The 12,945-nt window shown below is 45.0% G+C and overlaps 1 protein-coding gene across 1 annotated transcript; it reads left to right on the forward strand.

Moving 5' to 3' along the window:
- Positions 1-1,626: 1,626 nt before the first annotated feature.
- LOC143613314 (crinkler effector protein 8-like) lies at positions 1,627-3,078 on the forward strand (the record flags this gene model as incomplete). Its single annotated transcript, XM_077087054.1, has 1 exon — positions 1,627-3,078. A coding segment is annotated over one exon (1,452 nt), but the record flags the coding sequence as incomplete, so codon positions are not given.
- Positions 3,079-12,945: the final 9,867 nt, after the last annotated feature.

Raw genomic sequence — 12,945 nt, forward strand, 5'->3', positions numbered from 1 at the left:
GGATACGCAGCTTTCTTTAATGTCTTCAATGTTGATGTAGCGTCATTACTTTTAGAAACAGTCCCACCACTCGGACTATCTTGCTTGCGGTCATATATTCCGGCATCTTTTTCTTCCCTAGAAATATTTGTGTGTAGTATTTGTGTAATCACTTTCCCATTTTGCCTTCTCATCAAACACAACATCATGATATTTTTGCAACATATCTTTTTGAACGACAAATGTTATTCATACTCTAACTTAAACCAATAAATCCTTGTTACTACCTGACCGGGATTGAACTTGGGAGCTTCCCTCTATAATCAGTAAAATATACTTGATATCCATTGTCTTTCTGTGTTGAGGTGGGATCAAACCATAGGCTATGCACCAAACGCTTTAAGGTGACCAACAAAAGGCTTTAAATTATGCCATGCATCGTACAATGTTTATCACAACCGTAGTAGGACACAAATTTAGTAGGCACACCAAGGTTGCTAACTTGCTATAGTTTTTTTTCTTTCTAAAATTGGTTTATTAACCTTTTCTCTTGCAACATGCTTCGAGCCATCGTTCTACTCCTAAGTTTTGTTGTGGTGTGTATTGAGATGTCAATTCCTGACTCATCCCATTACAATGACATTCATTAAACATGTGTGAAAAAAAACTCGCCTCCTTTTCAACTTTGCCTTAAATATCTTGAATTTATCATAACCTTTTGAGTAAAAGGAAATCCTTGTTCCACTATAATCATCTTTTGAGTAAAAAAAATCCTCGTTCCGCTAAGAGGCAACGTTTGGGTTGGTCCATAAAGCATGGACTAACTAAAGTATTTGTGTGGCATGATCGGGATAGCGGGCTATGGAACTTGGGTATGGGTCTTTTGTCGAAATGGAATCTTCATGCATGTTACGGAAATGGTCTTTTTACTTGTATAGTATACATGCATCCTTAACAAATTGAAATTGCCTCAATTCTTCGCAGACCTTTGACCATATCCTTAGCAGTAGGTAGTTGAAGACATTTATATTAAATGTCCATAGCTTAAGTTCCATAGGGTGTTATCTTCATCTTTATAGTTCTGGTACCTTTATATGATTTTGTGTGACATTAAATGGAATGACCTTGTTTCTTGACATTAATTACTTTGCATATCATTTCATCTTTTGTTCTTGTTTAATAACATGTTATCTAGTTTAACCACTTCATGACTCGCCATCACCCATGTAAACCTTTACTCGTTTTCAGTCGACCAAGTCTGTCAACACTATCTTTGTCTGAACAATGTTTGTCAATGAACACACTTGATTCCCAAGCATCATTTTGAGGAAAATCCCATGAATAAGATCGCCATGAACGGTTTATCGTCCTCTTCATCTTATGTATTGCCAATAGCTACATGTATATTCGGATCATACAAGCATTCTAATTTCTACCCTTAGGTGTCCAAACCGGTTACAATTGTAGGCCATATTATCTCGCTTGCCTGGATTGAACCGTGTCCCTTTCGTCTAAACTGCACTTGATCATCCTATTTTTCAAAAAAAAAAAAAAAGAAAAGGAAGAAAAGAACTCATTTCCAATAACAGGCTATACTCCTAAATGGTCATTTTCATACTTTATATTATACTTCAAAAGATTTAACTTCTCAAACTAATATTCTTTCATTGTACAGCTATAACATCATCATCATGGGAATTTCAAGATCCAACAGAGTATTACTTGGGTTGTCTACATGTTCCACCATCATCTCTACCAAGTTTGCTTGATCTTCCATGGTACTTACAAGAACCACCACCAGAACAATTCAGATTCCCAATTCGAAAAGATTTGTACCGCGATTTTCCCCAAGGAAAAGAACTCTTCTTCACCACCTCTTCTGAACCGTTAGATTGTCGGTCCATCACATTAGACATCTTAAGCCCAATTGCTCGATCAAACCCTAATCTCACCACAACCACAAGAGAATCCTTCATTGGCCTTTGGGACGATTGCATCAATCGTGTTATTTCCAAGTTCAGTAATCTCGACATGGTATTCATTCGAAAGCCTTCTCATTCATCTAACATTGGCATACAAGATCAATGGCCTAATGTAACCGGATTCGTACGCAATTTTTGTTTATGGAGAGGCGAAGAAACCGATAGATTACGAGAAGATAATAATAATAATCTTGATCCATCTTCATTATTAGTAAAGAAACTATTATGGAGTTATGCCGACCTTCCTTACATCCTAGGCTATTATGCTATCGGTTCCATCGTCACTTTTTGCGCATTGAGTCGAACTAATGATACACTAATCCGAACCGATCTACACACCGTTGATTTATCAACACCAGGAGACCGAATCAAAGCCTTGGTCCCATGCTGGCGAATCGCGGGCTTATTATCACTACTAGGTAATCGTTGTGCGAACATCCAACACATCAACAAATCATTCCCATACAGTGACTTTGAACGAATCGATACAGGCAACGACAACAACATTATCGAATTAACACCTAACTACATGACTAGGGTTTTTCCCACAAAAGGAAAGTGGATAACTGTTAAGGAAATATATGATTTTCTTGATCATAGGATCCCGCATGCAGAATACATTTGCCAATCATCTGAACAAGATTTAACTTTAGGATTCAAACCACGAGGATGTCGATCAAAGGTATCGAACTTCGAACAACTCGTTGAATCGCTAAAACACGTAACGAAGGCGTTGGTTGCATTGCATGATCTTTCATTCATGCATCGTGATTTAGGGTGGGATAAAGTTATGAAAAGGGTTGATAAAGATCACGAGTGGTTTATTATCGGGTTCGATGAGGCGGCTAGCGCGCCGCAGATGACGGCTGGAGGGAGACATTTGGCACCCGAGATGAAAGGTAGGGGTATGCATGGGGTTAAAGTGGACGTGTGGGGTGTTGGACAGATGTTAAAGACTTGTGGGTTGATGGATTTGCCTGAAGCATTAAGAGAGTTGCAGAACAGGTGTTTGGATCAGAACCCGGAGCACCGGCCGACAGCGGCAGATTGTTATCATCACTTGCTGCAGTTGCAGGCGTCAATGTCAGCAGCTGGTGGTTATTGGAAAGGTGAATGAGTAATAGTAATAGTTTTATATTAATATTAATTTAGAGAAGTTTGAATACATAATTAGTTTAATTACATAACAATGCATGCACTTGTGAAATGAATATGTAGAGCCAGTAACAGCAGGCCAACAGGCCTGTATGGGTTTTGTAAGAGTGCAGTATAAAGGCTAAAGGATTAGGGTTTTCAGGGTGTTTTGGGGATAAATTGTGTGGACTTTATTTAAATTTGTTGTATGTACTCATTTGTTTTGATTATTATTATTATTATTATTATTATTATTATTATTATTATTAAAAAGTTGAAATCTTTTGAGATTTGTACTTTGGTATAATATAAATTAGGGTTTATGGCCTTGTTAATGATACTTGAAAGATTTGCTTTTTTTTTTTTATAATCCAAATTTTTCATTACAAACATCCAGACGATTACAAAGAGGTGGCAGGTAAACATGCAACAAGCGACGCTACAACTCCCTTTTGGATAGCAAACTCAATCCTATTAGTTTTGGTTGTTTGAGGCTGATAAATTACTATGCACAACCCCTTTTGGATAAAGATTTGCTTTCCACAATACTAAACATGTGTAAACAAATTAGATAACAGTTTAGTTTTCGTGACCGTGGCCAGGATCATGTTGTTAAGTGTTTAAGCGATGTTTTCCGAGTTAAAATTAAAACTTAGCATGAATCCTGCACCATAAATCCGCTTCTACAGGAAACGATGCGAAGACATGATCTGATTCAACCTTTGTAAAGCATAAGTAGCTTACTAGTTATTGATTGTAAGGCCGTACTTCTCGCATAGAGGTTTGGAGCTATATTACAAATTAAGGCTTTGAAATACCACCTTCAAACACCAGCTACCTCTTTTGTAACCTTATAGTAATTGTACCAGGCGCTATGTATAACCGGAATGCACATAGACCATAGTGTCTTATCGGCAAACTTTACTTAAAGTCCATTTTTGCACCTGATCGTTATAACCTCGTATCTGTGCATACTCAAAACTTACTTTTGTTTAAATTTACCTTCGTAGCTCCCAGATGCATAGATGTTGTGTCAGATTTTCTAAAATATAAATATATATTGCGCATGCACCCGAGCTAGGGACGAAATATATACATCCTTTGTGCATTTAAAGAAGACTTATGTATTGGATATTTCAGAAGCTTCCCATAACTCCTAAGTTAGTTAGGCTTCAAGTGATGTGAAGTGTTGTGGAGAACTTTTCGGAATATTTGGAAGTAATGTTAAGCAATAAGAAGTTCCGAACTTTAGTTCAAAAGCATAACCTTAAGTCTTCTCATGTATCTTTTTCTTTAACATTTGACCAAATTCTTAAGAGTTTACATCCGACGATACATGACAATAGCGCATCCGACTATGTTTATACATAAGCATAATTATGCACGTTACATGCATTATATCGCTCGTATACTAAAAAATGTTTAGTTGTTTAATTAAAGCTTATTGTTTACGTAGTCTTTAACTAAACAACTAAAAAACAAGTGTGATGAAATAGGGTTAGTTATGAGCCAAATTATTAATTAATAAGGTTGGTTGGCTGAATTGGGAGTGGACCCCATATTTTTATGCCATATTGGTGAGGGAACAAGTAAGAGAATGGTGCCTAAGGTGTGTTATGGGTTTATACCTAATACCTACACGCACTCGTATATATGTTGTCATGTTATTGCTTCATACCAGTTTTAAGCGACTTTTATGCACGTTATATGCATATATACTCACACATGTACATGTGTCGTCTTATTGTTTCATATGATTTTTAGTTCTTTTATTTTGTACCGGAACCGGACCATATATATGTTTGTGAAAATTAATGTTAAGAGGGTGAAGAAACACTAACCAGACCCCGGACAGATTACGGGTAATCTGGGGGCTAGGTAATGTTTCCCACGAGGGGTTAGACCCTTGGAAGATGGTTCTTCTGATAACCTGCAAAACAGACACCGTGAGCTCGTCACTGAGAAGGGGGGGGTTCCTCCTTGTGACCACCCTCCGGCGTGAGAATCAGACTAGATTGCTCTTTAAATATAAAAGTATATTAAGAGATTGCTAGAGCAGATATCAGGTATAATATGATGATAATGTAGTAAGATATGATAAGATGAGATGATCATACCATTTGTGGTATTTATAGCCGAAGGTAGGTTTCCAAGGGGTTTAGCCGGCCCAACACGCTACCAACTGTAACCTATGCACGTGCCCTGCCTGTGAGTGGTGGATAGGTAGCGTCTGACACAGAGCAGGCGTGTCGTGCACTCTTCCTCTTCTGCCAACTACAGGCTAGGCACGTGGTATGGCAGGAGTTGGTGGGTAGGCGGCGGCTATTGGTCACAGTGCTGCGGCGTGCTGTCTGCCATGCTGCTGTCAGTGAGCTGTCGCATCTCTGATCAGATCTTTTGCCCATACCTCGTCAGGTACAGTAAAAGATCCTTCAGTATACGGACTGGCTTATTTGGGCGGGAGTATTCCCCCTCCCGCCTCTGTGCGAGATTGCTCCCGGCTTGGCTCATTCCTTCAGGTGACACTGAACGATTGAGAGCTAAGTGCCTTGTGCGTGTAGCCATGCTGCGCGGGTGGCCTTCCCTCATGGCTTGTATCCGAGGCTGCGGGAACAGGCGGAGTCCTTCACCATGGGGGGCATTTCCTGCGGGACCAGCTTGCATACTGCGCGTAAGGACGTCACTTCTCTGAGCATGGTTGGTCCTGCGGATCCAGTTGGTCTCTGCGCAGACGTCCCTGTTTAAGGTGAGTCTTGCGGGCCCAACTGGGCTCTGCTGGGACCTACCTCTTCAAGTCCCCCCAGTCCAATGTTCTTCTCATGAGTGTTTAATGAAGTGAGGTGAACTTTTGGACTTGAGCAAAGGGTTTTGAAAAGGGTTTTGTAAGGTTTTCCATGGGGATTCTTTCCGGGGAAGTCCTTGTCACTTGCAGAAATGCCCGAGTTTCCTGCTTGGTCTTTGGGTATGATGCGGGTAGGTCTGTAACCTCCTCGCAAGTCAGGAGCATTGAGTCCCAGTTGTATGTATTTTCCATGAGGTTTTGGTAGTTTTGAACATAGTGATCAATTATGTTAAGACCACCAATTCCATCCTGGAGCTTCAAACAACGTAGTTCTCGATGTTCCCGCTATGCGGGGATGCTATTTCCGTTTCCGCAAGCATTGCCCAGAAGATCCTTCTTGGTTTCAATTCCCAGCGGAGCGCTAGGTATGTGAAGGGTTTTGCCTTAACACTGTACCTGCGCTCGTCTTACGGTTACTTTACTCAAGGTATTCCTGGCGTCAATTCCCTGCGGGTGCTAGGTATGTGAAGGGTTTTGCCTTTACACTGTACCCGCACCTGTCTTATAGTTACTTGGTTGCCGAGGTACTTGGCTTCAATTCCCTGCGGGTGCTAGGTATGTGAAGGGTTTTGCCTTAACACTGTACCCGCATCCGTCTTATGGTTACTTGTTCGCCAAGGTTTTCTTGGCTTCAATTCCCTGCGGGTGCTAGGTATGTGAAGGGTTTTGCCTTAACACTGTACCCGCATCCGTCTTATGGTTACTTGTTCGCCAAGGTAAGGGGGTATTTTCCCGCTTCTTTTTAAATTTTGAATTTTGAAATTCGAAAGGTTGGTGAAAAGATAAGTCCAAACCTTTGAAACGTCGTGCGACGGTTTCTTCTGACTGTGTCAGAACGTGCAGGAAGTTATGGTGACGTGACAGAACATGGTCATTCCAGTCGCTTTTTCAGGCGCGTGGGAGCGATTTTTCGGGCGCGTGGCCGCGAATTTACTGGCACACGTCCTTTCCACAGCTGTTGCCAGCTTGCTTTTTGCCACGTGTCATAGTTTCATTGCACATTTGATTTCTCTCTCCTCCGCATTAAATTCACCGCATTAATTGCGATTACTATATAAAGGGGGAGAGGGTTATTTGCAATTCATACTTTCCACTTTCATCTCTTCTTCTCAAGTAATTTCCGGCGAATTTTTCTGTTCAGTAAAGCTTTACCCTGAAATCTCTTTTCATCTTTCTTCCACCATGTCTTCTCATGATGCTGATGACCAGAAGACTGCTGGCGAATGCCAGTGCTCTCTTCCTGTCGATCTGTACCAGTATATCGTCAGGAAGTTCATGCTCGAGTCTCTCGAGCCTGAGTTTCCTGAACCCCACCATACTGTGTACGATGCCCCTAGTGGCAAGATCGGGGTTTATGCTGCATTCTTTGTCTACGGAAACCTTAGGTTTCCGTTGACAAAGTTTGTGTACCGTGTCCTGGAGAGGCACGGTGTGCACCTGACAGAGGTGCACCCCATGGCCATTGCCAAGGTCCGGCACTTTGAGTGGGTGTGCCGGATACTGGGCCTTGAGCCCCTCGTTGACCGTCTGATGACCTTCTACACTTGGAGGTGCATCCAGGGGTGGTATACTCTTACAACCCGTATCAAGGGTTTAAAGATTTGTACCACCGAGCGGAGTCTTCGCTCATGGAGAAGAGAGTTCTTCTTCATATCCGCTCGCGCCGTCCCCATCGCCATGAAGTTCAAGAATGGCCAGGCGCTTCCGAACCTTCCCGCCCTCAACTACGAGGAGGCGGAATGGTTTTCGAAGATATCCCGGGTCCAGTCCCCGGTTTTCCGTTTTCCGGAGTCGGCGATGGTGATGTTGGGGATGAGCCGGGTGTGGAAGGCGGCGAATACGGATAAGGTTCCGATCGTCCTTGAATATGGTTCGAACTCTGTCCCTTATGGTACGTCTTGTTTCATTTTGCTGACTTCGATTTTTACTAACTTTCTTGTTGATTTCAGAGGGGAACGATGTTCAGTCGCTCCTGAACCCGCGGGAGGAAGATGGTCCCGCGCGGATGGGTACTCGTGCTCTGGACGAGAACGAGTTGCCCATCTTAGAGCAGACCGCGGGTCGGTTCGTGGAGGTTTACCCGCCAGGCCAAGAGATCCTGAGCCACCGACGGCCAGGTAAGCCTATCTTCTACCCTGAACCTCTCAATGCTGTGCCTGCTGCTGGAGTTCATGACATTTCTTCTTCTGAGGAATCCGCAGAAGGTCCTCCACTGGTGCGGAAGAAAAAGGCTGCCGTCGGGAAGGGCAAGGAGAAGGTGGCCTCTACGGCCGACCCGGTAATCCTATCTGACTCGGAGTCAGATAATGCAGAGGTGGCGGGGAAGCCCGGTGGTGAGGAGACCACCGCTCCGGAGGTTGCAGGTGTTACCTCCGGGGAGGCAGCGACGACGACGGTTACCGGTGTCAAGAGGCCGGCTCCATCGGGTTCGCCCCCGCTCGTCCGTGCGTTCAAGCTCAAGAAACCCCGTGAGTACCCCCATAATTCTTGTCTAGATTTGTTGTTTCAAATAAATTTTTCTAACACTTTTGCTTGTGCAGGTGTGGATGTTGACGCATTCCAGGGTGGAGTTGGAGCAAGTATTCCCCCGCCAATGACGGTAGGCTCGGTCAGCCTTCCCGAGGCGTCGACCCAGGCGTCTACGCCTGCTTCCGCTGGTTCCAGCCTTCCTGAGGCTGTTCCAGCTGAGAAGGTGTCTCCGCCGGCCGTGAGTGCAATTTTTACAGCATCTTTCACGGAGCCGGCGGTTACTGTTGCTGAGAAGGTGGCGCCAAACATGGCTACCACAGCGGCTGCCACTATACCTGCGCCACCGCCACCGACGGCCGGACCATCAGGTATGCGCCAGGCTTCCCGCCGATCTATGCCACCTTCCCGTCTGCCTGACCTGTTGGATGGATTTCCTTTAGGTTCAGGTGATGGGTTTGGCGGCTATCGGCCTGTTATTGACCCTACAGGTACGTAGGGTTATTTTTTTCCCTTATATATTTTTATCATCTTTTCCTAACTGCCTTTGTTTCTTTTGCAGTGTCGGATTCCAATGAAGTGTATGTTCCAAGATGGAACATACGCCGAGGAACAACCCTTCGCACCCCTGTGGAGTGCGTGGACTGGGCTCGCCACGCTGCTCCTCCTGGTGCGTTGGGGGAAGCCATGGCTAGCTACCAAGAGGGTAGGCTAACCAATGAGCTTCGGGTTCTCCAGGCCCGGACGCAGCCCCGCGTCGAGCTGCTTTGTCGTGAAAACGACAGGTTAAAAGCAGCTCGCACCAAAGATGTATCTGAAGCGCGGGCTCTTCGGGAGGAGAACCGGCAGTTGGCCGCTGCCGCAGCCGAGAAGGAGAAGGCATTCAAGGCCCTCGAGGTTGAAGTCCAGGCGCGACTCGAGGCCCGCTCCAAGGCTGCCCAAGCTGTGAATGAACAGCTTCGGCTGGCCAAGGAGACTGCGCGAAACTCAACTGAGAGGGCTGCCAAGGCTGAAGCTGTTGCTGAGCCACTTCGCGAAGAGAATGAGCAGCTTAAATGCAAATTAAAGGCTCTTCAGCATGCTCATGATGCCTTGGCAATGGAAGACGCCAAGAAGCTGCAAGAGATTCTTGACCAGAGGGGGGTGCTTGACCAAACCGAGCGGAAGCTTAAGGGCGTCGAAGAGGCTGCCGCAAAGGAAGTATTACTTGCCAATCTGAACCAAAGCGAAGCCGAACGCGCCCGTGACGAAGTGCAAGCTACCCTCCAATGGCTACTTCGAGAAGCGTTGCCTCAGGTATCCTCTTTTTTTTTTTCTCTCTTTTCTACTTGTAATTAGAAAATGTTTTAACTTGTAATTTTCTTTTGTAGGTTGTGCGTCGGGTCCTTTCAGAGACCTCTTACGACGATGCAATGAGCGCAGCCCTCAACGCTTCTCATGAGGATGGGGAGAAGACTGGTTTCCTGCTTGGTCTAGGGTTTGCTGAGAGAGGCTTTCCGCCCTCCAACTTCCCTTTATTCAATGTTAATACTGAAGTTGCTTATGACCAAGCTGTGAACCAGTATGCTGCCTTCCCGCATCCAGTGGTGGAGAAGGTGAATGAAGCTGCTGCTGCTGATGATGGGCTAAACATCCTTAAGGCTTTCCTTGGGCAGCCACGCTCAGACGGTGCTGGTCCAAGCGGAGGTGGCCCTGAAGCCTGATCCTGAAGATCTCTTCCCACCGTTAGGATAGGCAGCTTTGTATAGATTTCTTTTAGGCGGGTAGTTACCCGGCCACTGTTGTAATACATCATTGAAATATTAATCTTTTTGCGTATAAGACTGTTATTTCCTTCTTTGGGTTCCTTGCTTTATAAACTTTATGACTTGCATACTTAGTTTAAATTAGCAATTTTCCAAGTGTTCAGAATAAGAACCTTTGAACGTGGTTGATAGTGGGTTAAAGTTTCGCTTCCTCCTTCGTGATTGTGCGGGTAGAACCGTCACTTGCACTTAGTAGGATGGCAGAACTTTACCCTTATCTGACCTGCGTGTAGGTTTCTCATCTTTTGAGGATAAGTTAACCTTTGAACGTGGTTGATAATAGGTGTGAAGTTTTGCTTCCTCTTTCGTGATTGTGCGGGTAGAACCGTCACTTGCACTTAGTAGGATGGCAGAACTTTACCCTTATCTGACCTGCGTGTAGGTTTTTCTCATCTTTTGAGGATAAGTTAACCTTTGAACGTGGTTGATAATAGGTGAAGTTTTGCTTCCTCTTTCGTGATTGTGCGGGTAAAACCGTCACTTGCACTTAGTAGGATGGCAGAACTTTACCCTTATCTGACCTGCGTGTAGGTTTTTCTCATCTTTTTAAGAATTTTGTTTTGAACCGTTCGACGCGCGGTTGTCGATAGGTTAGTGTTCATTTTCCTTTCATGATTCATGCGGATAGACCGGTACTTTCATTTAATGGGATGAACTCTTTCAACTGACCTGCGTGAAGGTTTGCCACGTTATTGGGTTCGTGCGGGTAAGACCGCCTTCCCACGCGACGACTTCACGTAATGGGTGCTGAACTTTTTCCCCTTCAACTGAGCTGCGTGAAGGTTTGTCACGTTATTGGGTTCGTGCGGGTAGGACCGCCTTCCCATGCAATGACTTCACGTAATTATGCGGTGAAAACCGGCATATTAGTGTTCAGAAAAGTATAAATGTAAAATCATCAGCTTCGATATTCTTAAAGAGAATCATTTCCATTAGAAGTGGCTCTTGGCCTTCTCTTTACAAATTGGAATTGATTACATGCAAACTGTGTAATTGAACTCCCTTCCATGTTGGGATGGGAGTGCCATCGAGCCGATACGCACCTGGTTCGGGATCTCGTTCTTTACGCAGCATGTAGTCTCGATTTTGAAGCTGAAATTGGTTCGTGTTTTCCCCAGCTGGGGTTCTATACGCACTCGCCTGCCTAGCTTTTATTTCGCCACGAGGTGCGCGAGCGTCCCATCTCTGACGAATGTTTCGACCATGTCTTTTACGTCTATGCATTCTTCGGTGTTGTGGCCTTTTGTTCTGTGATAGTCACAGTACTTGCTCCGATCAGCATCGTGACGATGCCGGATTACTGGAGGCTTTGGCCATGGGAGCTCCTCAGTAGCAAATATGTCAGTGACGCTTTTGGTAAGTGGCGTCCACCTGGAGTTCCGGTGCGGCTTTACATTATCCCTTTCACCCAATCGGTGCTGTAAGCCGGATGAGGTGTCAAAGTTTACCCTTGACTGCCAAATGCCTTGCTTCCGTTTTTTGTTCAATCGGGCGGTGAGGACGTTGTCCTCTCTCGTCCTCTGGGTGTAAAGGTTTGTGTTCTGCGGAAGGTCTCTACCCAGTTGCTTCTCCGTTTCCGCATAGCGTTTGGCTGCTGTCATGATGCCATCCCATGTGGATGGCATTCCATCTTTACCCGTTAGGGTGCGGATAAGCTCTGGGTCTTGCGCGCCCTGGATGAAGGCTGCGCGAACAAGATCTTCGCTGATATTGCCCAAACTTAACTTCTTTGAGTTGAAGCGAGTGATGAAGTTTGGCAGAGATTCATCTTCTTCCCGTGTGCATTTGAGGATTGTCCATTGCTCCTCGGTATACTTTCGCTGCTGGCTGAAGTGTTGGCTAAACTTCTGCTGGAAGTCTGCCCAGTCGTAAATGTGGTTAACCGGTAAACGATCGAACCAAGCCCTAGCAGCCCCCACCAGCGTCATTTGGAACATGTAACACCACGTGGGTTCCGTCCAATTGCTAACGGTTGCCCCCGCTATGAACCTGTTCAAATGATCGTCTGGATCAGATATGCCGTCATATGTGCCTATGTTAGGCATTTGTTTAGCACTTTTCGGGGCGATTGCTTCAGCAATGTCCCTTGCAAATTTGGACGTTCCTGCATTTGTAACGTTTGGTCTGAACGTTTTAGAGAAGTCTCGTGGACCTCCATCTATGCTTTTTGGTTTGAAGGCTTGTCCAAAATGCCTTTTCGGTTGGGTTTCCGTTTCTTTACGCTTCCCTTTTGCTTTATGACGAGGGTTCGCGTCGGAGTCGGATTCCTCCGAGTCATCCTCCCAGTATTCGAATTCGTCGGCCTGTTGCACGGAACGCAAGCGTTCGTTCAACTCAGCCTGGAATTCCTTTTGTCGTGCCTCCGCCCATGCCTTGACTTCGTCGAGAGTCTGGCGGGGGAGTCTTCGTTTTTCAAACTGGGTATCGGTGGATCCCAGTAGGCGGTCATTTACTGCACTTGCCCCTGCTTTAGTAAGTGGGGTAGTGTTCGTAAAATTTACTTCACTTGCTCCGGCTTCGGTAGCCGGAGTAGTGTTTGTAAAAACTGTGTTGCCGGTATTCCCCCCAATAGCTGGGGTTGTGGTTACCGGAATTTCTCTAACCATCTTTTGTATAAAGTTTTGAAAAACTGGAGAAAATTGTAGTTCTAGCTTTATGCACGGATGGCGCCAATGAAGAAACACTAACCAGACCCCGGACAGATTACGGGTAATCTGGGGGCTAGGTAATGTTTCCC

This window comes from Bidens hawaiensis, unplaced genomic scaffold, assembly GCF_021521415.1.
Source record: "Bidens hawaiensis isolate Kalapana, Puna unplaced genomic scaffold, B.hawaiensis_p1.1 tig00037157_1, whole genome shotgun sequence".
In the NCBI taxonomy this organism is placed as follows: Eukaryota; Viridiplantae; Streptophyta; class Magnoliopsida; order Asterales; family Asteraceae; genus Bidens; species Bidens hawaiensis.